This window comes from Oncorhynchus tshawytscha, linkage group LG06 (assembly GCF_018296145.1).
Source record: "Oncorhynchus tshawytscha isolate Ot180627B linkage group LG06, Otsh_v2.0, whole genome shotgun sequence".
Lineage (NCBI taxonomy): Eukaryota > Metazoa > Chordata > Actinopteri > Salmoniformes > Salmonidae > Oncorhynchus > Oncorhynchus tshawytscha.
Genome location: NC_056434.1, coordinates 15,738,137 through 15,764,588, shown reverse-complemented (window position 1 = coordinate 15,764,588; position 26,452 = coordinate 15,738,137). Strand labels below are relative to the sequence as shown.

Genomic DNA, 26,452 nt, shown 5'->3' with positions numbered 1-26,452 from the left:
TCCTGTTGTCCAAACAGGATGAGACCAAGTAAACCCACATGTTAACATAGATTCATTGATCGTCATAGTTTGAGATTAGACAAATCCAACACACACTGTTCCTGAACAATAAACAATTGTAACTATTTCTAGACAAAAGTATTCGAGAGCATTTTTGAAATGGCTACAATTTCATTTTGAAATACACAATAGTAAAAGGTCAAATATCGTGACAACCGGAACTGATTTAGGAGTGTAGCGCTTTCAACACCTTCCTTTCATTTTACAAAATGAACCCTCTAATCTGCTCACAGCCAGGATGCAAATTCATCCATCAGCTTTGGGATATTTTCCTCTGTCTTCTTCCCACCTTGTTCTTCATGCTTAGGTTAAATTGATCATCCATGAGCCCTGTACTTGTCAGTGGTGACATTTCCTCATGGTTTTATTGGGCACGGATTATTTATCTGTGTGGACTTTATCAGGGTACACCACATTAGCCTATAGAGGGTTTGAGTTGGAGCCTCTATTGTCCTGTGGAGATGGTGGTCGAGGCTAGGGAAAGAAGGCAGGCCACCCTGGGGTAGGATTACAAAATTCAGGAAACTTTCCCCAAATTCCCTGTTTTTTCAGAAAAGCTTTCCCCATATTCCCTGTTTTATTTTTCTTTCAGAAATCGCAGCTGAATGATCCCCAGTTTAAGGATTCTTTCCCTGTTTATTCACTTCTGATTTTGGGAATCCTCCAATTGGGATTCATGAAAACCTTTGGAACCTTTTTACGGAATATTGCAACCCTAGCCTAGGGTACAGAGTGTACTGACAGTAGCAGCCACAACACCGGGACACACTTTCCCCATGAGGCTTATTAGTTAATGGCGTTACATCACCATCTGTCTCCATTTCTCTTCTTTCATTATTGTTGTTTGTAGATGTTGATAGCACCGTAATGGCTTACCAGAGGTGGGACCAAATCATTGTTATTCGAGTCACAAGCAAGTCTCAAGTCACAAGTCTTCAAGTCATGTCAAATAAAAAATGTATCTATATATGCAAAAACATGTTAAACTACAGCAAATGTTGTCTATTTATTGAGGCTACCAGACAGCCATTTTCATTATTTTGTCAACAACACATTTTGATTATGTAATATTCTAAATTGGTTAACCATGTTACCAATAGCTTAATAGCTTTTCTAGGACCAGATAAGCTGTCGTAAAGTCAAAAGGACACTAAAATGAGATTTTACCAACCTAAATAAAGACTAGATTTATGTGTATTCAGTGCAAGTACCCCACCCTATTCTCAGCAGGCCAGCAGGGCAATACCATTTGTTGAGATTAGTAGTGGTGTCTGACTCCGTGCCCCTTCCTTCTGTTGCTGCTTGTAGAGGGTGTTGGAGGAAGTGCCACAGTGTTGTGTTTGGGGATAGAAAAAACCCTAAGTCCTTATTTTTTACTGTCTCATTGTCGGTTTGCATGATGTGACCCCACCCAGCCTGTCACTGTGTCTGTGTCCCGCACGTCTCCCTCCATGTGACGAGGGACAGGATATGCCCGTTGGCCTCGATCACATTACACTGCAGACTAGAGCGAATCAGGGCGAATCAGGCTCTCTAGAGCTTCCCTTTGCCGACTCTGCAGAATATTTTCTGTCATTGCGAGGGACAGTGGTGTTGGTCATGAAGCCTTAAAGCTTCTCTTTGTCACCCGCCTGCATGTTTTTTTTGGGGGGGGGCGTGACAGCAAGACATAGTCAGCCCTGCTTTCAAAACAGAATGCCTGACCAGTGAAGTGTAGGGCCTTGAATTGAAGACCTTACAGTGGAAACAGAAGGAGAGTAAAATAGGCTGGTCCAGCTAGACATACTCTCTGCCTGGGAGGAAAAACATATGTTTCAGCTCATTTGTGTGTTTGATTTCATTGGAAATACAGAATAGATGCCTTAGATTCCTTATTCTCAATGAGCTGTTTTTTATCAGGAAGGATGCAGAGAAATGGCAAAGAAATCAGCGTAAAATGTGTATTATTACATTGCTAGTGATTGTAGGTGCCTCTGCACTAACACTGCATTTATTTTAAAAGGAAGCTCATCATTCTGTCATATTTGACCAAGTATCTTGCTGAAGAAAGTGTTCGGTTTATGCTTTGGTTTCTGAATTGTTATTATGAAGCACTTAGAATAGCACCACGCCCTCTAGAAATCCCCAGACCACATCAACAAAGCGGAACACATCTCTTAGTATTTGAAGTGACTCTGCACCTGTGCTCACTAATTTCCCCGTCTCCCTTTAACTTTTTACCTGCCTCGTCTAATCTGAGTGGACATATTTCACATTATATTTTTTGTTTCCCACACACAGAACTGTGTCATTGTCCTTGCTCTCACTGACACCAGACTCCAGAGTACATATCCATATAAACAATAATATACAGGCAGCGCTACTGTTAGCACCTCCAACAGAAGTATGACTAAGATCCAATACCACAATTTACTGTAAGTGGAAACACAGTAGTTTAAAAATATCCATGGAATAGACTGTAATGAAACAGCAGGGAGCAGGTCTCAAACCCTTGACCTTCGAGCCCAAGGTCCGGCGCGCTACCGACTGTGCCGCAAAAGCATGCTCGAGCGGCAGGATCGATTTCCGCGCTTATAAACCCAGGGCCGTCACAATATGTATATCTCTATATCTGAACAATATACTGCACTCTAAGAAAACCCTTTTCTATGTAGAACCATACAGGGCGCTTTGGTTTGTCCTCATAGGGGAACCCTTTTTGGTGCTGGGTAAAACCCTTTGCAGAGTGTTCTATCTAGGACCATCTATGCAGGGTTTTTCAAATAACCCCCTGTATATGGTTCTGCCTAAAACCTTCTATAAAGGGTTCTCCCGAGAACCCTTTTATCTTTGGAAGATTCTTCATAGAGGGTTCTATGAACGGTTCCACCAGCCTTTATTTATGACAATTTATTACATATATCATAAGGCCTTTCTTTGAGGCCCTAGTTATACCCTAACACAGTGGTCAAATCAAATGAAATCAAGCTTTATTTATACAGCACATTTCAGACATGGATGTGCTTTACATGAAAAAATGAATAAAAAACAATGAAAATAAAAGCTGAAATATTTACTACCCAACAAACATAAGATAAACAACTAAAGAATGACACAAACTGAACGACTGAAAAGCACCCTAAGGAAAAGCAAAGCTAAAAAGATGTTTACATATGTTCTACGTTTCAGCCCTCCTCCGGTTCTCTGGCTGCCTCTCCATTCGTCTTGGTCCTAGCCTTTGGGATAGTTAAAAGGCCAGTGCCAGAGGACCTGAGGGACCTACTGGGTACATAACTTAAAGCACATCTGACATGTATTGGGCTGCACAATCATGGACTGATTTAAAAACCAATAGAAGAATCTCAAAATGAATTCTAAAACTCACAGGCTGCCAGTGCAGAGACCTTAAAACCGGTGTAATGTGTGCTCTCCGTCTCGTCTTTAGTAAGTATCCATGCTGCAACATTGTGTATGTTTTGCAGTTGACCAATGGCTTTCTTGAGTAGACCAGACAGGAGAGCTTTACAGTTGTCAAGCCTGCTTATAATAAAAGCATGGAGGAGTCTCTCTGCATCAGTAGAGAGAGAAACAGCCACACCTCAGCATTTAAAAAAAAAACTTTATTTAACTAGGCAAGTCAGTTAAGAACAAATTCTTATTTCAATGACAGCCTAGGAACAGTGGGTTAACTGCCTTGTTCAGGGGCAGAATGACAGATTTCTACCTTGTCAGCTCAGGGTTTTGATCTTCCAACCTTTTAGTTACCTGCCCAACACTCTAACCACTAGGCTACCTGCCGCCCAATGCCAGCAATGTTCCTCAGGTGGTAAAAACCTATTTGGGTCACATTCAACGTTTTGTTCAGAATCTAAAATAACACCTAGGTTTTTTACCTGGTGTGTTATCTTTATTGCCCGTGAATAAATATATAAAATGTGCAGCTACATTCTCTCTTTGCTTTGGCTCTAACAATAAGTACCTCAGTCTTTAGCTGGAGGAAGTTGTGACCCATCCAAGATTTAAATCACTAATACAGTCTAATAATTTATCCATGGAGCTAAAATCCTCTGGTGACACAGAAATCTAAAGCTGTGTATCGGCTGCGTAGCTGTGAAAATCAGTGCTGTGTTTTCTGATAATGCTGCCAAGGGTGACAAAAAACCTGTGACCGCTTAAATAGGTCCTAAACCAATTTAGAACTGGACCAGAGAGGCGATCCCACCTCTCCAGTCTGTCCAGAAGGACATCATGGTCAAAGGTATTGAATGCAGCACTTCAATCTAAGAGTACAAGGACAGAGAGGTGTTATCTGTGTTGGCTCTAAGATAATTTACTACTTTAACTAAGGCTGTCTCTGTGCTGTGGTGGGCACGAACACCAGATTGGAATTTTAAAAATAATACATTTGGGACTATTTAGATATTTGAAAACCAATTTCTACACAATTTTGCTTAAGAATGGAAGGTTTGAGATTGGCTGAAAATTGCTAAGAGCTGAAGCATCTAGATAACTTTTCACCATAGCAGTTTTAATGCAGTGGGGGAAGTGCCTGTGAACAGGGAGTGATTAACAATAGCTTGCACTTCTTCATAAATGCAATTAAAAACTGTTTTGAAGAATGTGATGGGGATAGGTTTGAGTAGGCAAGTAGAAAGCTTAAGTTGTGGTATCACTTTCCTGAGCATGTCCGTGTCAACCAGAGAAATCCATATTGCCTTTGCGTGGTAGGCTAGAGCACATATCATCAAACTTCCCATCATATCAAATCAACTGTTATTAGTCACATGCGCCGAATACAACAGGTGTACACCTTACATTGAAATGCTTACTTTCGAGCCCCTAACCAACATTGCAGTTTAAAAAAATACAGATAAAAGTAACAAGTAATTAAAGAGCAGCAGTAAAATAGCTATAGCGAGACCATATACAGGGGGGTACTGGTACAGAGTCAATGTGCAGGGGCACCGGTAAGTTGAGGTAATATGTACATGTAGGTAGAGTTATTAAAGTGACTATGTATAGATGATAACAACAGAGTAGCAGCGGTGTAAAAGAGGGGGGGGGGGTGTAATGCAAATAGTTTGGGTAGCCATTTGCTTAGGTGTTTAGGAGACTTATGACTTGGGGTTAGAAGCTATTTAGAAGCCTCTTGGAACTAGACTTGGCGCTCTGGTACCACTTGCCGTGCGATCGCAGAGAGAACAGTCTATGACCTAGGGTGGCTGGAGTCTTTGACAATTTTTAGGGCCCCCCTCTGACGCTGCCTGGAATAGAGGTCCTGGATTGCAGGAAGCTTGGCCCCAGTGATGTATTGGGTCATTCGCACTACCCTCTGTAGTGCCTTGCGGTCAGTGGCCAAGCAGTTGCCATACCAGGCAGTGATGCAACCAGTCAACATGCTCTCTGGTGCAGCTGTAGAACCTTTTGAAGATCTGAGGAACCTCCTGAGGGGGAATAGGTTTTGTCATGCCCTCAACACAAATGTCATGGTGTGTTTGGACCATGTTAGTTTCCTCTTTTTCCTGTAGTCCACAGTCATCTCCTTTGTCTTGATCACGTTGAGGGAGCGGTTGTTGTCCTGGCACCACACGGCCAGGTCTCTGACCTCCTCCATAAAGGCTGTCTCGTCGTTGTCGGTGATCAGGCCTACCACTGTTGTCATCATCAAACTTAATGATGGTGTTGGAGTCGTGCCTGGCCGTGCAGTCATGAATGAACAGGTAGTACAGGAGGGGACTGAGTACACACCCCTGAGGAGCCCCTGTGTTGAGGATCAGTGTATCAGATGTGTTATTACCTACCCTTACCACCTGGGGGCGGCCCGTCAGGAAATCCAAGATCCAGTTGCAGAGGAAAGTGTTTAGTCCCAGGGTCCTTAGCTCATTGATGTGCTTTGAGGGCACTATGGTGTTGAACGCTGAGCTGTAATCAATGAATGGCATTCTCACATTGTTTTTCCTTTTGTCCAGGTGGGAAAGGGCAGTCTGGAGTGCAATTGAGATTGCATCATCTGTGGATCTGTTGGGGCAGTATGCAAATTTGAGTGGGTCTAGGGTTTCTGGGATGATGGTGTTGTGAGCCATGACCAGCCTTTCAAAGCACTTCATGGCTACAGACATGAGTGCTACGAGTCGCTAGTCATTTAGGCAGGTTAACTTAGTTTTCTTGGGCACAGGTACTATGGTGGTCTGCTTGAAACAGGTTGCTGTTACAGACTCGGACAGGGAGACGTTGAAAATGTCAGTGTAGACACTTGCCAGTTGTTCAGCACATGCTCGCATTACACGTCCTGGTAATCTGTCTGGCCCTGCGGCTTTGTGAATGTTGACCTTTTTACAGGTCTTACTCACATCGGCTGCGGAGAGCGTGATCACACAGTCTTCCGGAGCAGCTGGTGCTGTCATGCATGTTTCAGTGTTATTTGCCTCGAAGCGAGCATAGAAGTAGTCTAGCTCGTCTGGTAAGCTCATGTCACTGGGCAGCTCTCAGCTGTGCTTCCCTTTGTAGTTTTAATTGTTTGCAAGCCCTGCCACATCCGACGAGCATCTGAGCCGGTATAATATGATTCGATCTTAGTCCTGTATTGGCACTTTGCCTGTTTGATGGTTCGTCAGAGGGCTTAGCGTGATTTCTTATAAGCTTCCGGGTTAGAGTCCCGCTCCTTGAAAGCGGCAGCTCTAGCCATTAGCTCAGAGCAGATGTTGCCTGTAATCCATGGCTTCTGGTTGGGGTATGTACGTACATGACTGATGTGGTGTACCTCAACTAACACATTGACTCTGTACCGGTACCCCCCAGTATACATCTGACCAGTTTTTTTTATTGATCTAGTCACTGATGCTTCCTGCTTTTATTTTTGCTTGTAAGCAGGAATCAGGGGGATAGAATTATGGTCAGATTTTCCAAATGGAGGGCGAGGGAGAGCTTTGTATGTGTTTCTCTGTGTGGAGAAAAGGTGGTCCAGAGTTTTTGTCCCTCTGGTGGCACATTTAACATGCTGATAGAAATTTGGCAAAACAGATTTAAGTTTCCCTGCATTAAAGTCCCTGGCTACTAGGAGCGCCGCCTCTGGGTGAGCGTTTTCTTGTTTGCTTATGGCGGAATACAGATCATTCAATGCTGTCTTAGTTCCAGCCTCTGACTGTGGTGGTATGTAAACAGCTGCAAAAAAAATACAGATGAAAACTCTCTAGGTAGATAGTGTGGTCTACAGCTTATCATGAGATACTCTACCTCAAGCGAGCAATAGCTCAAAACTTCCTTAGATATTGTGCACCAGCTGTTATTTACAAAATACATCGTCCCCCGCCACTTGTCTTACCAGACACCGCTGTTCTATCCTGACGGTGCACCGTATAACCAGCCAGCTGTATGTTGATAGTGTCGTCATTCAGCCACGACACCGTGAAGCATAAGATATTACAGTTTTGAATGTCCCGTTGGTAGTTTTATCTTCCATGTAGGTCATCTATTTAATTCTCCAGAGATTGCACGTTTGCTAGCAGAATGGAAGGAAGTGGGGGTTTATTTGATCGCGCCGGACCCTTTTTCTCCACCTCCTCTTCACGCAAATCACGGGGATCTGGGCCTGTTCCCGAGAAAGCAGTATATAATTTGCGTCGGGCTCCTGGAGGGAGTTGATGTCATGGACAATGGCTCCTGGGTGACAGAGGACCTTGGTCGGTCAACAGATCGTAGGCAAGCCAAAATCTCTCAGTATCGGCTGCCCACAATGATGGTGGTCGTGATGGAATCCGATGGGGAAGTGATCTGCTGAACTATGGCGGCCAGGATCTGTGCTGACTCCCGGGGCTGATAGATCCGTCTCAAGCGGGGAAAAGCTGTTTGATAGCTGGATCAGATTTTCTTGGATAGATGAAGGGTGGCCAGACTGCCTCCCCGATCTCTTACGCCTTGCGAGTGTCCAGTCTCCCATGGGCCGCGGAGTTGAGCTGAACATCTGTCTGTTGGATTGGGACAGATCAACCCTGCCCAACTCACCGACAGCTTTGCTATCAGGCATTTAAAACTGAGATTCGGTTTGCCTGGGTTACAGCAAAGTCGGTGTACTTTTAAAAGCAGGTTGTTCTTTTCTCACAGCCGAGCTAACAGCCGAAGGATCTCTTCCCTAAGCTGCTCGATGGTGTTGCATTTAGGGCAGACAAATCCCTGTCCATTTTCCAGTTCCACCTTATCTTCATCTTGTGTGGAAATCATTTCACACCTGAAGTATTTGTGCTCAGCCGTGGATAAAAGCACTGGTGGGTTAGCACTGCTAGCGTTAGCTGCTAGCCATCATGAAAATGGAGCAGGCTAACTGCTACTTAACAGGAACACAAACTTGCTGTCCCAGATGTAAAGGCTGACCGCATTGCAGATTGCGTAGCAATACAAATTTAGCTATGATTAAAAAACGATTTCATGAAAACGATTTCATAAAAGCAACAAACCGAGTGTAGACTATCTCCTGGTGTCAGGAATCTCCTGGTTTACAGACATCAGGCCTGCAAGTTACATTATGCTGGCTGGCAAAGTGATTTGTAATTGATCGGAATCCAGACAGTGTTAGGATATCCAACAAGTGGAATTGTTAATCACCCACATCTTGCATTCAGAATGACTGCCAGTGTAGGGAAGATGAATTACTGACACTACCTCAACCATCTAAACTTGAACAACCTAAATTACGGGAGCAATAAATCCAACAGATTGGTCTGTATTATGGACTGTATTAAACTGTATTATGCTATTTTTGTGTAGCATAAAATCTATTAACCAATCACTGTAAATGCAAAAACACAGAAATTACAGCAAAACAAAACATTCTGAAATACTCACTCAAATAGAGCATGCTGGGACATATTATATATGGTTCTATGTAGAACCCTTCTTGCCTTCCAAATAATTATTCTTGCCTCCCAAAGAATCATCAAAGAACCCTTTCTTCCAAAATGGCTCTTATGATGATAAAGTTTCTAGGTAGAACCCTTTGCCTTACAGTGAAGACTTGTCTTCCAAAAAGGGTTCTTCTGAGCAAAATGGTTTTTGGTAGAACCATATCCCTCTGCAAAGAACCCTTTTGGAACCCGTTTCTTCTTAGAGTGTGTAGTATGAAGTGATGTCATTAGTGTCACTATTAATATCACTATTAATGACTCCCTGTCAAATTTGAGGTGTGATCCCTTAAGCCCCCCCGTCTGTATATAGCTCCTGTAGGCCCCTATGGAGCTTAGCTTGTTGCAGCAGTGCAGTTTTACTGGTGCTTTGACAGGTCCTCTTCTGGAATGCACCCACATACAACCCCCTCACATACACGCTTGCAAGAAAGCATGCACGCACACACACATTCTCACACACAAACACATCAGGTCACAGTGCCCTCAGATTCACTTCCAATGAAATGTTCACGTGTAATGAAAAGGGCTGGACATGATGCACTAGTTCATGGTCAGTATTCATGAGTGAAATTGACCAGTGCTCTGCAATAACCCCAGAGGCATTAGAAGCCAAATGTGTTGATCCTGGAAGTTTTGAACATTCCCACAGCAATTTACCACAGCCATTTTGTTTGGCCTCATATTGATGCATTCATCATCCTATTTCTAATGACAAAAAGCTTCAAGGACTAATATTGGGAAACATAATTAATTTATGGGATAAAAAAAATGAAAACGAAGCAATGCCTGTTGAACAGGAACAAGCTTCTCTTTGAGGGCTGACCAAAACCAGAACCCTTCTGCCGTTGTTGGCACTTCATGAAAATGTGCATGTGACAGTGAGAAAATTAGCGTGTGATCTTTTTAGAGAATTCCGAGCTGCAGCTGGGAAGGAACAAAAAAAATCCAGTCTAAATAGTTGGTTTTACACATTAATAATGCAAGGTTATGTAATCGATTCACCACTACACTTTGACCCACTCGCACTCTGAAGGTTTCTACTCAGATGAATTAGTTTATCTCCTGATGTACTGTAGCCACTCCAACAGCCTCCATCAAACCTAGCCTGTACAGATTGGTGGGTAGCTTCTAATTATTGGTAGATAGCCTTTACTTATTGGTGGATAGCCTTTACTTATTGGTAGATACTCATTTTCCTCAGACAATACAGCCATCTACATGATGCAGCACTGCTGAACTCTGCATACTCAGGCCTAGCAGTCAAAGCCACACAAAACAATAGCATTAGCCTAGCGTAGCATCTAAGATGAGCCACATGTAATACGCTAATAGCATTTTGTCCCAGACACATAGCATCGACGCAAACACCTATGTGTTTTGCATATATCACAGAATTTTCAAAGGGAGCATCCCATTTTCAACCTCTCCTTGTCAAGTCTGTTATCCCCACATGTTTCAAGCTGACTACCATCATTCTTGTTCCCAAAAACTCTAATGATGATATGAAAAAAGTAACTTGAAAAGCATGAGCTCTGCTTAGTTTTTTTGCACGGGCTGTACACAGTACATCGGTCACTCAATCACAATTTGACAAGCACTCGATAATGCCTAGAATTTTACGACGGCATCCCCTTTGTGTGGCCATAATACACACAAAAAAAATCCATGCCTTTTACCACCAGTGGCTGTTGTGACCTTGGCCCAGAGTGCTGTGCGCTCCGAATCACCTCTCACTCACATGCCTCTCCATCACGTGATGGGGTCTTTCTCACAGGCTACAAGTGAAGACAGACACATCGGGGACGCAACTGCGCGTGTCCTTATCCAATTCCGAGGTGCATATTGAAGATATTGGAAGAACTGTCCACATTTTACTTTTCGTCAGCCAACAAGAGGAGTAGGCCTAACAAACAGCAAAAGCTCTAGCCTATGTCAATCTACTGTCCCGCATAGTGCAAAAGTAGACCTATTCTATTCAAAACATAGTCTGGGACAGTTGTGGGATGCGATAGATCCCAAATTAATACAACTACTAGCATCTAAAAATTTGTAAAAGTAAAAGTCTCACAGTAAAATACCCACTGAGTAAGAGTCTAAAAGTATTTGGTTTGAAATATACTTAAGTATCACAAGTAAATGGAATTGCTCAAATGTACTTAAGTATCAAAAGTAAAATGATTTAATAAATTCAAATTCCTTATATTATGCAAATCAGACAGGACAATGTCCTTTAAAAAAAAAAAATATATATATTTTTAATTTTGCATTCATGGATTGCCAGGGGTACACTACAACACTCTGACATTCATTTACAAACCAAGCATGTGTTTAGTGAGTCTTCCAGATATATATTTTTTTCACCTTTTATTTAACCAGGTAGGCCAGTTGAGAACATGTTCTCATTTACAACTGCGACCTGGCCAAGATAAAGCAAAGCAGTGAGACAAAACAACAACACAGAGTTACACATAAACAAATGTACAGTCAATAACACAATAGAAAAATATATATTAAAAAAATAAGAGGTAGTAGGGATGACCAGGGATATTCTCTTGATAAGTTGTGTGAATTGGACCATTTTCCTGTCAAAAAAGTACTTTTGGGTGTCAGGGAAAGTGTATGAAGTAAAAAGTATATTATTTTCCTTCGGAATGTAGTGAAGTAAAAGTTGTCAAAAATTGATATATATATATATATATATATACCCCAAAAATCTACTTATGTAAAACTACTTTAATGTACTACTTAAGTACTTTACACCACTGCAGCCAGGTAGGCTATACTCCTGTTGTAATTAAGCAATGTGCTTAATATTAGGAAAGTTGAGAAATAAATATAGTAGGCCTAGCCTATAGAAAGCTGATGGGATCCTCCTCTTTTTAGTAGAGGCCGTCACTCTGTTTTCTTGCGCAATTGCATAGCCTATAGAAATGTTGAGTATGATTATTGATTAGACTTATTACTACCACTACACTGCTGTTCATTGATTATTGATTACCATAGTATCTATATATTTCTTATCCTACTGGTCACTATTACTCCTGTTTACATTACCATTAGTATATTATCGTACGTATTTATATATTCCTGCTACCAGTCACGTTTCAGCTTTTCAGCCCTGTTTACATGTATATCCATCCGCCTACACTGACACTCTTGCACTCACCCACACCTCACACTTACGTAGACACTCTCACCACCACGCAGGAACCCACTCACCACTTATGCTGCTGCTATGCTGTTTACTATTGTTATTATTATTAATGCTGTTACCAGTCACTTTCTCCTAATGGCTGCCTACATATTTACATCTACCTCAACACTCCAGTATCCCTGCACATTGTAATTGTGTTACTGGCTCTGTATATATCTTCCTCTCTTATTTCTTATTTCTCTGGGTTAAAAAAATAAATGAAATAAATACAAATTAAGCATTTGTGCCTGTGACAAATAAAACTTGAAACTTGAAACAATAAAACATTTTGTCCTCTTTTTTTGCCTGGTACACATGGTCCTAGGCTGAGTTCTGCTGGCTCGCCTTGTTAATTAAAATAAAGGCCCTCATTGTAAATTATAACCTCCCGCTTTCCACTCTTTCCGCTTACCCCCTCAGCTTCTCATACCACTCTCCACTGTAAGCCAAGCAGCCAAGCATATTTCACTTAGGAGCCCCGAAAAACGCATGATATTTTTACAGGTGGTGTGTGTTACAGTATATGGGGGGGCGACAACACATGTTGGGGTAGCGGGAGTGTTGGGTCGGTGGAGAAGGACCGTAGCGGAGGCCAGGCATTCCTGCATTCCCTCATGGCATGTTGTACATCTCATCTTTCAAACAGGGCTATCAGAGGGGGAAAGGTCACTCCTGACCAACACAGTCTGGGACTGGATGGAATGGTGCTGGATGGGATGCACCCGTCTGGGACTGGATGGGATGCTTCTCAACGTCAACATGTTTCAAATGCAAAGAGACCCATAGTATCTAAGACCACAAACCTAATAGACTGGCTGTGTCTTCAGAATGTTGTCTTCACGGCCAATTGTCTTGTGGGTTTCTTGTTAACCGTGTTTAACATCCTCTCTCTCTCTATTTTTCCCCCTTCCTCTACCCACCCTTTTCACCCTTCCTTCATTCCCCTCTCTCCCCTCTTCCTATCTCTGTTTCTCCTCTTTTCACCCTTCCTTCATTCCCCTCTCTCCCCCTCTTCCTATCTCTCATTTCAATTGTTTCTCTCATTTCAATTGTTTCTCTCTTTCTGGCAGGATGTCTGAGGGGCTGTCACAGCAGGAGAGAATCCAGGCTATAGCGGTAAGTGATGAGATCATCTGTTTCACTCTCACCCTCAAAACACTTTCTATACAGTACAATCTACACAGATTGACATACTCCGACATTACTGCGCAGGGAAACGATTGCAGCACCTAATATGCTTGTATAGAGTTGTAGATGGACTGGTTGGGGTTTGATGGATTTTATTGGAGATTTCCTCATCCAATTTCATTTACGTCTTGAGCTTTCCGAGGGTGTTCCATGAGCGTTTCGCGCATTCATCTTTTGAGGCTTTAATCATTCATTCTTACCAACTGGGAAGGAGAATTAAAACCTTTCATTCCTAAGCCCATGTCTTTAAGCCCCAAACTCTTTCTCCTCTCCTCTCTTGCTCTCCTTCTAACAATCTTTCACTGTCTTTATCTGCCCCACACACACACACACACACACACACACACACACAATTATCTTTAAAGATTCTGCCTTATTCATTCTTTGCCTGGATGGAGAGAGAGGTACTCACCTGTCTATCTATGCCTCCATCTCTACCTCCCCCTTCCTCTACACACCCTTTCACCTCTCTCTCTCCTCCTCTCCCTACCTCTCTTTCTCCCTCCCTCTCTCGCTCTGTCTCCTTCTCTCATTCTTTCAATTTAATTCGTACCCTTTTTAATAGTGCTGCATGAGAAAAACCTACAAACAGACCTAGCCAAGGCCAGTGCTGCAGACTGCACAGTTTAAATGGGCACTGTAAATAAAAATGCTAACAAACACTCACTTCCAATACAGCCTCATGCCTATACCCTCAACTCCCCTCCCCTCTCTTTCTATCAGCCTTATGTCTTCCATAACGATAGTAAAATAATTTAGCTCATTCTGCCCACATGGTAATTGAACCCACTACCGTAGTGTTATAAACTCTGCACTCTAACCAACTGAGCCAGCCATCTTTAACCTTTTATTTAACTAGGCAAGTCAGTTAAGAACAAATTCTTATTCGCAATGACAGCCTACCCTGGTGATGCTGGGCCAATTGTGCGCCACCCCGTGGGACTCCCAATCACAGTTGGATCTGATGCATCCTGGATTCGAACCAGGGACTGCAGTAATGCCTCTAGCACTGAGATGCTAGAGCAGCGTTACTCTAAAATTGATTACAGCCTTACTCGAAAATTGATTCAATTGTTTATTTTCCTCATCGATCTACACACAATACCCCATAATGACGAAGCAAAAACAGATTTTTTTAGAAATGTATGTAAATGTGTAAAATAAAAATAACAGATATCACATATACATAAGTATTCAGACCCTTTACTCAGTACTTTGTTGAAGCACCTTCGGTAGTGATTACAGCCTTGAGTCTTCTTGGGTATGATGCTACAAACTTGGCACAGCTGTATTTGGGGAGTTTCTCCCATTCTTCTCTGCAGATCCTTTCAAGCTCTGTCAGGTTGGATGGGGAGCGTCGCTGAACAGCTATTTTCAAGTCTCTACAGAGATTTTTGATCGGGTTCAAATCCGGGCTCTGGCTGGGCCACTCAAGGACATTCAGAGATTTGTCCCCAAGCCACTCCTGTGTTGTTCTTGGCTGTGTGCTTAGGGCTGTTGTCCTGTTGGAAGGTGAACCTTTGCCCAAGTCTGAGGTGATGAGTGCTCTGGAGTAGGTTTTCATCAAGGATCTCTGTACTTTGCGTCGTTCATCTTTCCCTCGATCCTGACTAGTCTCCCAGTCCCTGCTGCTGAAAAATCCTGGGCATTAATATGGATTTGGTCCCCCCTTTGCTGCGGCAGGGTAGCCTAGTGGGCGGCAGGGTAGCCTAGTGGGCGGCAGGGTAGCCTAGTGGGCGGCAGGGTAGCCTGGGGCGGCAGGGTAGCCTAGTTGTTAAAGCATTGGACTAGTAACCGGAAGGTTGCAAGTTCAAACCCCTGAGCTGACAAGGTACAAATCTGTCGCTCTGCCCCTGAACAGGCAGTTAACCCACTGTTCCTAGGCCATAATTGAAAATAAGGATTTGTTCTTAACTGACTTGCCTAGTTAAATAAAGGTAAAATAAAATAAATACAATTACAGCCTCCACTATTCTGGGATGGCTTTCCACTAGATGTTGTAACATTGCTACAGGGACTTGCTTCCATTTAGCCACAAGAGCATCGGTGAGTTTGGGCACTGATGTTGGGCGATTAGGCTTGGCTCGCAGTCGGCGTTCCAGTTCATCCCAAAGGTGTTCGATGGAGTTGAGGTCAGGGCTCTATGCAGGCCAGTCAGGCCAGTCAAGTTCTTCTACACCGGTATCAACCATCCGTTTCTGTATGGACCTCGCTTTGTGCACGGGGGCATGCTGAAACAGGAAAGGGCCTTCCCCAAACTGTTGCCACAAAGTTGGAAGCACAGAATCATCTTTGTTGTAGCGTTAAGATTCAGCACTCGGCGGTCCCATTCTGTGAGCTTGTGTGGCCTACCACTTGGCTGAGCTGTTGTTGCTCCTAGACATTTCCACTTTTACAGTAACAGCAGAAATTTGACCAACTGACTTGTTGGAAAGATGGCATCCATCATAATGGCTTCCTATGATGGTGTCACGTTGAAAGTCTTTAGTAAGGCCATTATACTGCAAATGTTTACTATGGAGATTGCATGGCTGTGTGCTCGAGTTTATACACTTGTTTGCAACGAGTGTGGCTGAAATAGCCGAATCCCTCAGAGACATTCAAAATGGGCCAAAATAGATTTGAAAGGTACAGAGTAGCTTCAGGCTTAAACTTGAAAAATGTGGCATTTCAAGTTAATACACTGATTTACTCTATGGGTGATGAAGTCGAGGATATATTAAATCCTTCACCTTTGACTGAGGAAGAGAAACGTAACTACAGTGCCGTTAAGACCGTTTTGAAATGCATTTCCTAAGGCGACACAACATTGTATTTGAGAGAGCTAGGTTTAATGTGGGCAAACAGGAGCAGGGTGAAACCGCTGACAGCATTATCATACCTGTTCACAAGCTAGCGGAACATTGTTATTTTGGCTCACTCAGGGAAGAACTGATCCGAGATCGGATTGTAGCGTGAATAAGAAATATCTCACTTTCTGTAAAGTTACTGAGGTGTGGGGAACACTGGGAGGTGGGGGACACTGGGGGTGGGGGACACTGGGGGGTGATCGGATTGTAGCGTGAATAAGAAATATCTCACTTTCTGTGAAGTTAGTTGGATTCCTAGCTTACCTTGTCAAAAGCTACGCAGTGGCAGCTCTATGCAGACTGAAGAGAAGGAGGAAATACATGCATCTTTATACTGTGCTAAAAACAACTGAGGGGAACAGAGACAGAGCCAGATGTGGAGAAAACAATCACAGACAGGGCCAGTTTATCCAACACAGAGCAAAGATGGAAAGAACGAGGCGTTGGCTATCACATTGGCATGTGAAAGGCTCAGCCAATAACTTATTACCTTGTGTCCCCCACCCCCCAGTGTTCCCCCGCCTCCCAATGCCCCCCACCCCAAATAGGCTGATAGTTTCAACCATATTGCTCACACCCTATCCAATTATTCTCTGATCAACAAGTGTCTGGGTTTAGGGGTAAGTGGATTGTCTTTGATTGGGTTTCATTTGGCAGGCTTGTGAATTGTATTTCTAATGCTTGGAGCTGGCTTGGAGCTGGCTTGGAGCTGGCTTGGAGCTGGCTTGGAGCTGGCTTGGAGCTGGCTTGGAGCTGGCTTGGAGCTGGCTTGGAGCTGGCTTGGAGCTGGCTTGGAGCTGGCTTGGAGCTGGCTTGGAGCTGGCTTGGAGCTGGCTTGGAGCTGGCTTGGAGCTGGCTTGGAGCTGGCTTGGAGCTGGCTTGGAGCTGGCTTGGAGCTGGCTTGGAGCTGGCTTGTCTGGAGACAGAGCAGAGAAGTAGTCATGTAGACTATGGCCAGATCTTTTAAACATAATACCCTGCACCAGTTGCGATTGGTGCTGTTTAAATTTAAGGAAGATTTTTTTATGTTTTATGATGTTTTGTGAAAATGGCCTTATTGCTATTAAGGCATGTTGAATGACGGTCATTCATATTCCATTCACTCAGCTCAATGTAACATCGATAGGTTTGATGATGATACTCACATTTTCCCTGGACCCATCATGAGGTTGTTACAACCAAGCCTATGAATGAAAGTTCCTCTGTCCAGTGTCTGTGTTATTTTGCCCATCTTAATCTTTTATTTTTATTGGCCAGTCTGAGATATGTATTTTTCTTTGCAACTCTGCCTAGAAGGCCAGCATCCCGGAGTCGCCTCTTCACTGTTGACGTTGAGACTGGTGTTTTGCAGGTACTATTCAATGAAGCTGCCAGTTGAGGACTTGTGAGGTGTCTGCTTCTCAAACTAGACATGAATGTACTTGTCCTCTTGCTCAGTTGTGCACCGGGGCCTCCCACTCCTCTTTCTATTCTGGTTAGAGACAGTTTCCGCTGTTCTGTGAAGGGAGTAGTACACAGCGTTGTACGAGATCTTCAGTTTCTTGGCAATTTCTCACATGGAATAGCCTTCATTTCTCAGAACAAGAATAGACTGATGAGTTTCAGAATAAAGTCCTTTGTTCTGGCCATTTGAGCTTTGTTCTGGCCACAAATGCTGATGCTCCAGATTCTCAACTATTTTTAAGAAGGCCAGTTTTATTGCTTCTTCAATCAGGACAACAGTTTTCAGCTGTGGTAGCATAATTGCAAAAAGGTTTTCTAACGATCAATTAGGCTTTTAAAATGGTAAACTTGGATTAGCTAACACAACGTGCCATAGGAACACAGGAGTGATGGTTGCTGATAAAGGGCTTCTGTACGCCTATGTAGATATTCCATTAAAAATCAGCCATTTCCAGCTACAATAGTCATTTACAACATGAACAATGTCTGCACTGTATTTCTGATCAATGTGATGTGATTTTAACGGACAAAAAATGTGCTTTTCTTTCAAAAACAAGGACATTCTTAAGTGACCCCAAACTTTTGAACGGGAGAGAATTTTGTAGTTTTATCCAAAAAGTCTAACTTTTTAAAATGTTTCACTGTTTTTATTTTATTAAATGCACTGAGTAGGATGGTTCTCCCCTTCCTCCTCCTCGGAGCCTCCTTTGCCTGGCACAATGAGAAATGCACGGCTCATTGTGTGTGTGTGTGTGTTGTTGTGGGGGAAGAACATTTTGGAAGTGGGCTGCTCATTTGATTATTACATGGATCCGGCCTCTGACAAGCTTCTTAAATTCCAGCCCCTTGTATCACGCTTGAACAGCCTGGGATATAAGTTGGTGGCGCTGATATTTGTCAGTCTCGGCCACGTACTTAGGCTTACGGTATGTGGCCTTCAGATGGCACGCTGGTCTCAGACTATGGCAAAGTAACCGGCAAGGTACTGCTCTGTTTCAGCCGTTAAGGGCAGCCTAGCTGTGTGGATAAGGTGCTTTTTGTATCCTTATGTGTCCTTGTGTCGCAGAACTTTTAAATGTTTGAATCCGTCTTGATGTTATATGATTGGTGGATTCAAATAAAGGTGTGTGTGTGTGTGTGTGTGTGTGTGTGTGTGTGTGCGCGCATCTGTTCATGTGCATGCGTGTGTGTTTGGGAGGTTGAATATAAGGACTTGAATTAGTCCAAGTCATCTTGGGGTATAAGAGAGTCATGCCATGTGTTCCTATAACCTCAAGTAAACAATTTCTATCCAGCAAACCTTCTGTATACTCAACATAGAGCACATATTGATTTAGATTAGTCACCTTATCCAGCACTGTATGAAATTCAGCCTAGAATGCCCTTTCAAACCACTCTTTCATATAAAAAAAAGCCTGAAGGAGGGACACTGTGACACAGCACATGCCAAAGTATGTAACTGTTGAGAAGGACAGCTCTTCAGGAGGAGAATGTTTATGGTTTCCTCTGTACTAGAGTGGAATGGCCTAGTAAATCTTATATCTGTAGTTGGCCACTACAGCCACATGGTCTGTGTCAGGAGTGTAGCTCTTCTAACAGTGTGGACCTTTAATTTCTCTATTGCTATGATCTGTGGTAGATTGTATTTACTGAGGAGATTGAATGGACAGTCTGGACAGTAGCCTCTCTGTAAATACACGCGAGAATAAAAAGTATTCTTGTATATTTCTGTACACACTTGAATATGGTTAGTACTGGTCTTTAGTAGATGAAAGTTTGAGTTTTTACATATTTATTCCAGCTGAGGAGTCCAAGACACAAACGAAATGAGGCCAAATATCAGTTGCACTGGGAATTTAGTGCCGTAATGGACCATTCACTGATTACTCACTGTTATGTCACTGTTTACTAGAAAACGGAGATGATCCCAGTGTTGCTGGCACTATGCCCCAATTCACTGAGCAACAGGAACCTACAGGGGTAGAACAGGTTGCCACTGTTTCTTGGGGTGATCATATCATCTCTACTCTGTGTTTTCCCTATGCACCAACAGGAGAAGAGGAAGAGGCAGATAGAGGTCGAGAACAAAAAGAGGCAGCTGGAAGATGACAGGAGACAGCTTTCACATCTCAAGGTAAGAAGGGGGACCTGGGACATGATTGGAAACTGGGGGAAGGGAGGCACTGAGGGGTGGGGTACACTGGGAGGTGGGGGACACTGCGGGACACTGGGGAGACACTGAGTGGTGGGGGACACGGGGGACGCTGGGGGTTGTGGGACGCTGGGGGGGATACTGAGAGGTGGGGAGACACTGGGGGTTGAGGGGACACTGAGGGGGCAATGGGGGTAGGGGACATTGGGGGGAGGGACAGTTATGTGGGCTTCACATTACAATGGAATTGAGTGCAGGAGCATTGAAAAGTTCCGTTTTATTTTAAAGCTGGAAAACAAATGTCTTGATCGTCTATCTCTACCTCTTGTATCAGTTAAATATCAGAGAGTCATGCTCTGGTACCCTGCGCTTTGGTACGTCATGCTCTGGTTCGTCATACTCTGGTACTTCATGCTCTGGTACGCTACGCTCTAGTTCGTCATGCTCTGGTTCGTCATGCTCTGGTACGTCATGCTCCGGTACGTCATGCTCCGGTACGTCATGCTCTGGTACGTCATGCTCTGGTACGTCATGCTCTGGTACGTCATGCTCTGGTACGTCATGCTCTGGTACTTCATGCTCTGGTACGTCACTCTCTGATACGTCATGTTCTGGTACGTCATGCTCTGGACGTTACGCTCTGGTACATCATACTCTTGTATGTCACGCTCATGCTCTGGTAGGTCACGCTCTGGTACGTCACTCTCTGGTACGTCACTCTCTGGTACGTCACTCTCTGGTACGTCGTGCTCTGGTACGTCACTCTCTGGTACGTCACTCTCTGGTACGTCGTGCTCTGGTACGTCGTGCTCTGGTACGTCGTGCTCTGGTACGTCGTGCTCTGGTACGTCGTGGTCTGGTACGTCGTTCTCTGGTACGTCGTTCTCTGGTACGTCGTGCTCTGGTACGTCGTGCTCTGGTACGTCGTGCTCTGGTACGTCGTGCTCTGGTACGTCGTGCTCTGGTACGTCGTGCTCTGGTATGCTACGCTCTGGTATGTCGTGCTCTGGTTCGTCATGCTCTGGTAAGCTATGGTCCGGTACGTCATGCTCTGGTACATCATTCTCTGGTACGTCATGCTCTGTTAAGTAATTTCTCGTACATCATGCTCTGGTACGTCAAGCTCTTGTATGCTACGCTCTGGTACGTCACTCTCTGGTACGTCGTGCTCTGGTATGTCATGCTCTGGAACGCTACGCTCTGGTATGTCGTGCTCTGGTACGTTATGCTCTGGTACTTCATGCTCTGGTACGTCATGCTCTGGTACGCTACGCTCTGGTATGTCGTGCTCTGGTACGCTACGCTCTAATACGTCATGCTCTGGTTCGTCATGCTCTGGTAAGCTATGGTCCGGTACGTCATGCTCTGGTACGTCATTCTCTGGTACGTCATGCTCTGGTACGTCATGCTTTCATACGCAACGCTCTGGTACGTCATGCTCTGGTACGTCATGCTCTGGTACGTCATGCTCTGGTACGTCATGCTTTCGTATGCAACGCTCTGGTACGTCATGCTCTGGTACGTCATGCTCTGGTACGTCGTGCTCTGGTTCGTCACGCTCTGGTTCGTCACGTTCTTGTACTTCACTCCCTGGTACGTCACGCTATGGTTCGTCCTGCTCTGGTACTTCATGCTCTGGTAGTCTACTCTCTGGTACGTCACTCTCTGGTACGTCACTCTCTGGTACGTCACTCTCTGGTACGTCGTGCTCTGGTACGTCACTCTCTGGTACGTCACTCTCTGGTACGTCGTGCTCTGGTACGTCGTGCTCTGGTACGTCGTGGTCTGGTACGTCGTTCTCTGGTACGTCGTTCTCTGGTACGTCGTGCTCTGGTACGTCGTGCTCTGGTACGTCGTGCTCTGGTACGTCGTGCTCTGGTACGTCGTGCTCTGGTACGTCGTGCTCTGGTATGCTACGCTCTGGTATGTCGTGCTCTGGTTCGTCATGCTCTGGTAAGCTATGGTCCGGTACGTCATGCTCTGGTACATCATTCTCTGGTACGTCATGCTCTGTTAAGTAATTTCTCGTACATCATGCTCTGGTACGTCAAGCTCTTGTATGCTACGCTCTGGTACGTCACTCTCTGGTACGTCGTGCTCTGGTATGTCATGCTCTGGAACGCTACGCTCTGGTATGTCGTGCTCTGGTACGTTATGCTCTGGTACTTCATGCTCTGGTACGTCATGCTCTGGTACGCTACGCTCTGGTATGTCGTGCTCTGGTACGCTACGCTCTAATACGTCATGCTCTGGTTCGTCATGCTCTGGTAAGCTATGGTCCGGTACGTCATGCTCTGGTACGTCATTCTCTGGTACGTCATGCTCTGGTACGTCATGCTTTCATACGCAACGCTCTGGTACGTCATGCTCTGGTACGTCATGCTCTGGTACGTCATGCTCTGGTACGTCATGCTTTCGTATGCAACGCTCTGGTACGTCATGCTCTGGTACGTCATGCTCTGGTACGTCGTGCTCTGGTTCGTCACGCTCTGGTTCGTCACGTTCTTGTACTTCACTCCCTGGTACGTCACGCTATGGTTCGTCCTGCTCTGGTACTTCATGCTCTGGTAGTCTACTCTCTGGTACGTCACTCTCTGGTACGTCACTCTCTGGTACGTCACTCTCTGGTACGTCGTGCTCTGGTACGTCACTCTCTGGTACGTCGTGCTCTGGTACGTCGTGCTCTGGTACGTCGTGCTCTGGTACGTCGTGGTCTGGTACGTCGTTCTCTGGTACGTCGTTCTCTGGTACGTCGTGCTCTGGTACGTCGTGCTCTGGTACGTCGTGCTCTGGTACGTCGTGCTCTGGTACGTCGTGCTCTGGTACGTCGTGCTCTGGTATGCTACGCTCTGGTATGTCGTGCTCTGGTTCGTCATGCTCTGGTAAGCTATGGTCCGGTACGTCATGCTCTGGTACATCATTCTCTGGTACGTCATGCTCTGTTAAGTAATTTCTCGTACATCATGCTCTGGTACGTCAAGCTCTTGTATGCTACGCTCTGGTACGTCACTCTCTGGTACGTCGTGCTCTGGTATGTCATGCTCTGGAACGCTACGCTCTGGTATGTCGTGCTCTGGTACGTTATGCTCTGGTACTTCATGCTCTGGTACGTCATGCTCTGGTACGCTACGCTCTGGTATGTCGTGCTCTGGTACGCTACGCTCTAATACGTCATGCTCTGGTTCGTCATGCTCTGGTAAGCTATGGTCCGGTACGTCATGCTCTGGTACGTCATTCTCTGGTACGTCATGCTCTGGTACGTCATGCTTTCATACGCAACGCTCTGGTACGTCATGCTCTGGTACGTCATGCTCTGGTACGTCATGCTCTGGTACGTCATGCTTTCGTATGCAACGCTCTGGTACGTCATGCTCTGGTACGTCATGCTCTGGTACGTCGTGCTCTGGTTCGTCACGCTCTGGTTCGTCACGTTCTTGTACTTCACTCCCTGGTACGTCACGCTATGGTTCGTCCTGCTCTGGTACTTCATGCTCTGGTAGTCTACTCTCTGGTACGTCACTCTCTGGTACGTCACTCTCTGGTACGTCACTCTCTGGTACGTCACTCTGGTACGTCACTCTCTGGTACGTCACTCTCTGGTACGTCGTGCTCTGGTACGTCGTGCTCTGGTACGTCGTGGTCTGGTACGTCGTTCTCTGGTACGTCGTTCTCTGGTACGTCGTGCTCTGGTACGTCGTGCTCTGGTACGTCGTGCTCTGGTACGTCGTGCTCTGGTACGTCGTGCTCTGGTACGTCGTGCTCTGGTACGTCGTGCTCTGGTATGCTACGCTCTGGTATGTCGTGCTCTGGTTCGTCATGCTCTGGTAAGCTATGGTCCGGTACGTCATGCTCTGGTACATCATTCTCTGGTACGTCATGCTCTGTTAAGTAATTTCTCGTACATCATGCTCTGGTACGTCAAGCTCTTGTATGCTACGCTCTGGTACGTCACGCTCTGGTACGTCACGCTCTGGTACGTCACGCTCTGGTACGTCACTCTCTGGTACGTCGTGCTCTGGTATGTCATGCTCTGGAACGCTACGCTCTGGTATGTCGTGTTCTGGTACGTTATGCTCTGGTACTTCATGCTCTGGTACGTCATGCTCTGGTACGCTACGCTCTAATACGTCATGCTCTGGTTCGTCATGCTCTGGTAAGCTATGGTCCGGTACGTCATGCTCTGGTACGTCATTCTCTGGTACGTCATGCTCTGGTACGTCATGCTTTCATACGCAACGCTCTGGTACGTCATGCTCTGGTACGTCATGCTCTGGTACGTCATGCTCTGGTACGTCATGCTTTCGTATGCAACGCTCTGGTACGTCATGCTCTGGTACGTCATGCTCTGGTACGTCGTGCTCTGGTTCGTCACGCTCTGGTTCGTCACGTTCTTGTACTTCACTCCCTGGTACGTCACGCTATGGTTCGTCCTGCTCTGGTACTTCATGCTCTGGTAGTCTACTCTCTGGTACGTCATGCTCTGGTACGTCATGCTCTGGTAGCCTACGCTCTGGTACGTCATGCTCTGGTACGTCATGCTCTGGTACCCTACGCTCTGGTACGTCATGTTCTGGTACGTCATGCTCTGGTATGCCATGCTCTGGTACGTCACGCTCTGATACGTCATGTTCTGGTACGTCATGCTCTGGACACTACGCTCTGGTACATCATACTCTTGTATGTCACGCTCTTGTACGTCATGCTCTGGTTCGTCCTGCTCTGGTACTTCATGCTCTGGTAGTCTACTCTCTGGTACGTCATGCTCTGGTACGTCATTCTCTGGTACGGCATGCTCTGGTACCCTACGCTCTGGTACCTCATGCTCTGGTACGCTAAGTTCTGGTACGTCATGCTGTGGCTCGTCATGCTCTGGTACGTCACTCTCTGGTTCGTCATTCTCTGGTACGTCATGTTCTGGTACGTCATGCTCTGGACGTTACGCTCTGGTACATCATACTCTTGTTTGTCACGCTCTGGTATGTCACTCTCTGGTTCGTCACTCTCTGGTTCGTCACTCTCTGGTAGGTCATGCTCTGGTAGGTCGTACTCTAGTACGTCATGCTCTGGTACGTCATGCTCTGGTACGTCATGCTCTGGTACGTCATGCTCTGGTACGTCATACCCTGGTACGCTACGCTCTGGTATGTCGTGCTCTGGTACGTCATGCTCTGTTACATCATTTCTCGTACATCATTTTCTGGTACGTCATGCTCTGGTAGGTCATGCTCTGGTACATCATGCTTTTGTATGCTACGCTCTGGTACGTCATGCTCTGGTACGTCACGCTCTGGTTCGTCCTGCTCTGGTACTTCATGCTCTGGTAGTCTACTCTCTGGTACGTCATGCTCTGATCCGTCATGCTCTGGTACGTCATGTTCCGGGTAGTCATGCTCTGGACGTTACGCTCTGGTACATCATACTCTTGTATGTCACGCTCTGGTATGTCATGCTCTGGTACGTCACTCTCTGGTTCGTCATGCTCTGGTACGTCGTGCTCTGGTTCGTCATGCTCTGGTACGTCGTGCTCTGGTTCTTCATGCTCTGGTACGCTACGCTCTGGTACATCATGCTCTGGTATGTCGTGCTCTGGTACGTCATGCACTGGTAGGCTACGCTCTAGTACGTCATGCCCTGGTTCGTCATGCCCTGGTACGCTACGCTCTGGTACGCTACGCTCTGGTACTTCATGCTCTGGTACTTCATGCTCTGTTACGTCATTTCTCGTACATCATGCTCTGGTAGGTCATACTCTGGTACATCATACTTTTGTATGCTACGCTCTGGTATGTCATGCTCTGGTACGTCACGCTCTGGTTCGTCCTGCTCTGGTACTTCATGCTCTGGTAGTCTACTCTCTGGTACGTCATGCTCTGGTATGTCATGCTCTGGTACGTCACGCTCTGGTTCGTCCTGCTCTGGTACTTCATGCTCTGGTAGTCTACTCTCTGGTACGTCATGCTCTGGTACGTCATGCTTTGTGACGCAACGCTCTGGTACGTCATGCTCTGGTACGTCGTGCTCTGGTACGTCGTGCTCTGGTTCGTCACGCTCTGGTTCGTCACGTTCTTGTACTTCACTCCCTGGTACGTCACGCTATGGTTCGTCCTGCTCTGGTACTTCATGCTCTGGTAGTCTACTCTCTGGTACGTCATGCTCTGGTACGTCATGCTCTGGTACCCTACGCTCTGGTACGTCATGTTCTGGTACGTCATGCTCTTGTATGTCATGCTCTGGTACGTCATGCTCTGGTATGCTATGCATCATGGTTCACGCTCTGATACGTCATATTCTGGTACGTCATGCTCTGGACACTACGCTCTGGTACATCATACTCTTGTATGTCACGCTCTTGTACGTCATGCTCTGGTTCGTCCTGCTCTGGTACTTCATGCTCTGGTAGTCTACTCTCTGGTACTTCATGCTCTGGTATGTCATTCTCTGGTACGGCATGCTCTGGTACCCTACGCTCTGGTACCTCATGCTCTGGTATGCTATGCTCTGGTACTTCATGCTCTGGTAGTCTACTCTCTGGTACGTCATGCTCTGATCCGTCATGCTCTGGTACGTCATGTTCCGGGTAGTCATGCTCTGGACGTTACGCTCTGGTACATCATACTCTTGTATGTCACGCTCTGGTATGTCATGCTCTGGTACGTCACTCTCTGGTTCGTCATGCTCTGGTACGTCGTGC

The 26,452-nt window shown here is 45.5% G+C and overlaps 1 protein-coding gene across 4 annotated transcripts in view; it reads left to right on the top strand.

Moving 5' to 3' along the window:
* The window catches only part of LOC112253264 (paralemmin-1), a 73,698-nt gene that overhangs the window by 11,860 nt on the left and 35,386 nt on the right, over positions 1-26,452 (top strand). For all 4 annotated transcript variants that reach the window (XM_042323015.1, XM_042323016.1, XM_042323014.1 and 1 more), the window contains exons 2-3: positions 13,200-13,245; positions 19,663-19,743. In XM_042323015.1, coding sequence (XP_042178949.1) covers positions 13,200-13,245; positions 19,663-19,743 — 127 coding nt within the window. The remainder of the gene's footprint in view (positions 1-13,199; positions 13,246-19,662; positions 19,744-26,452) is intronic.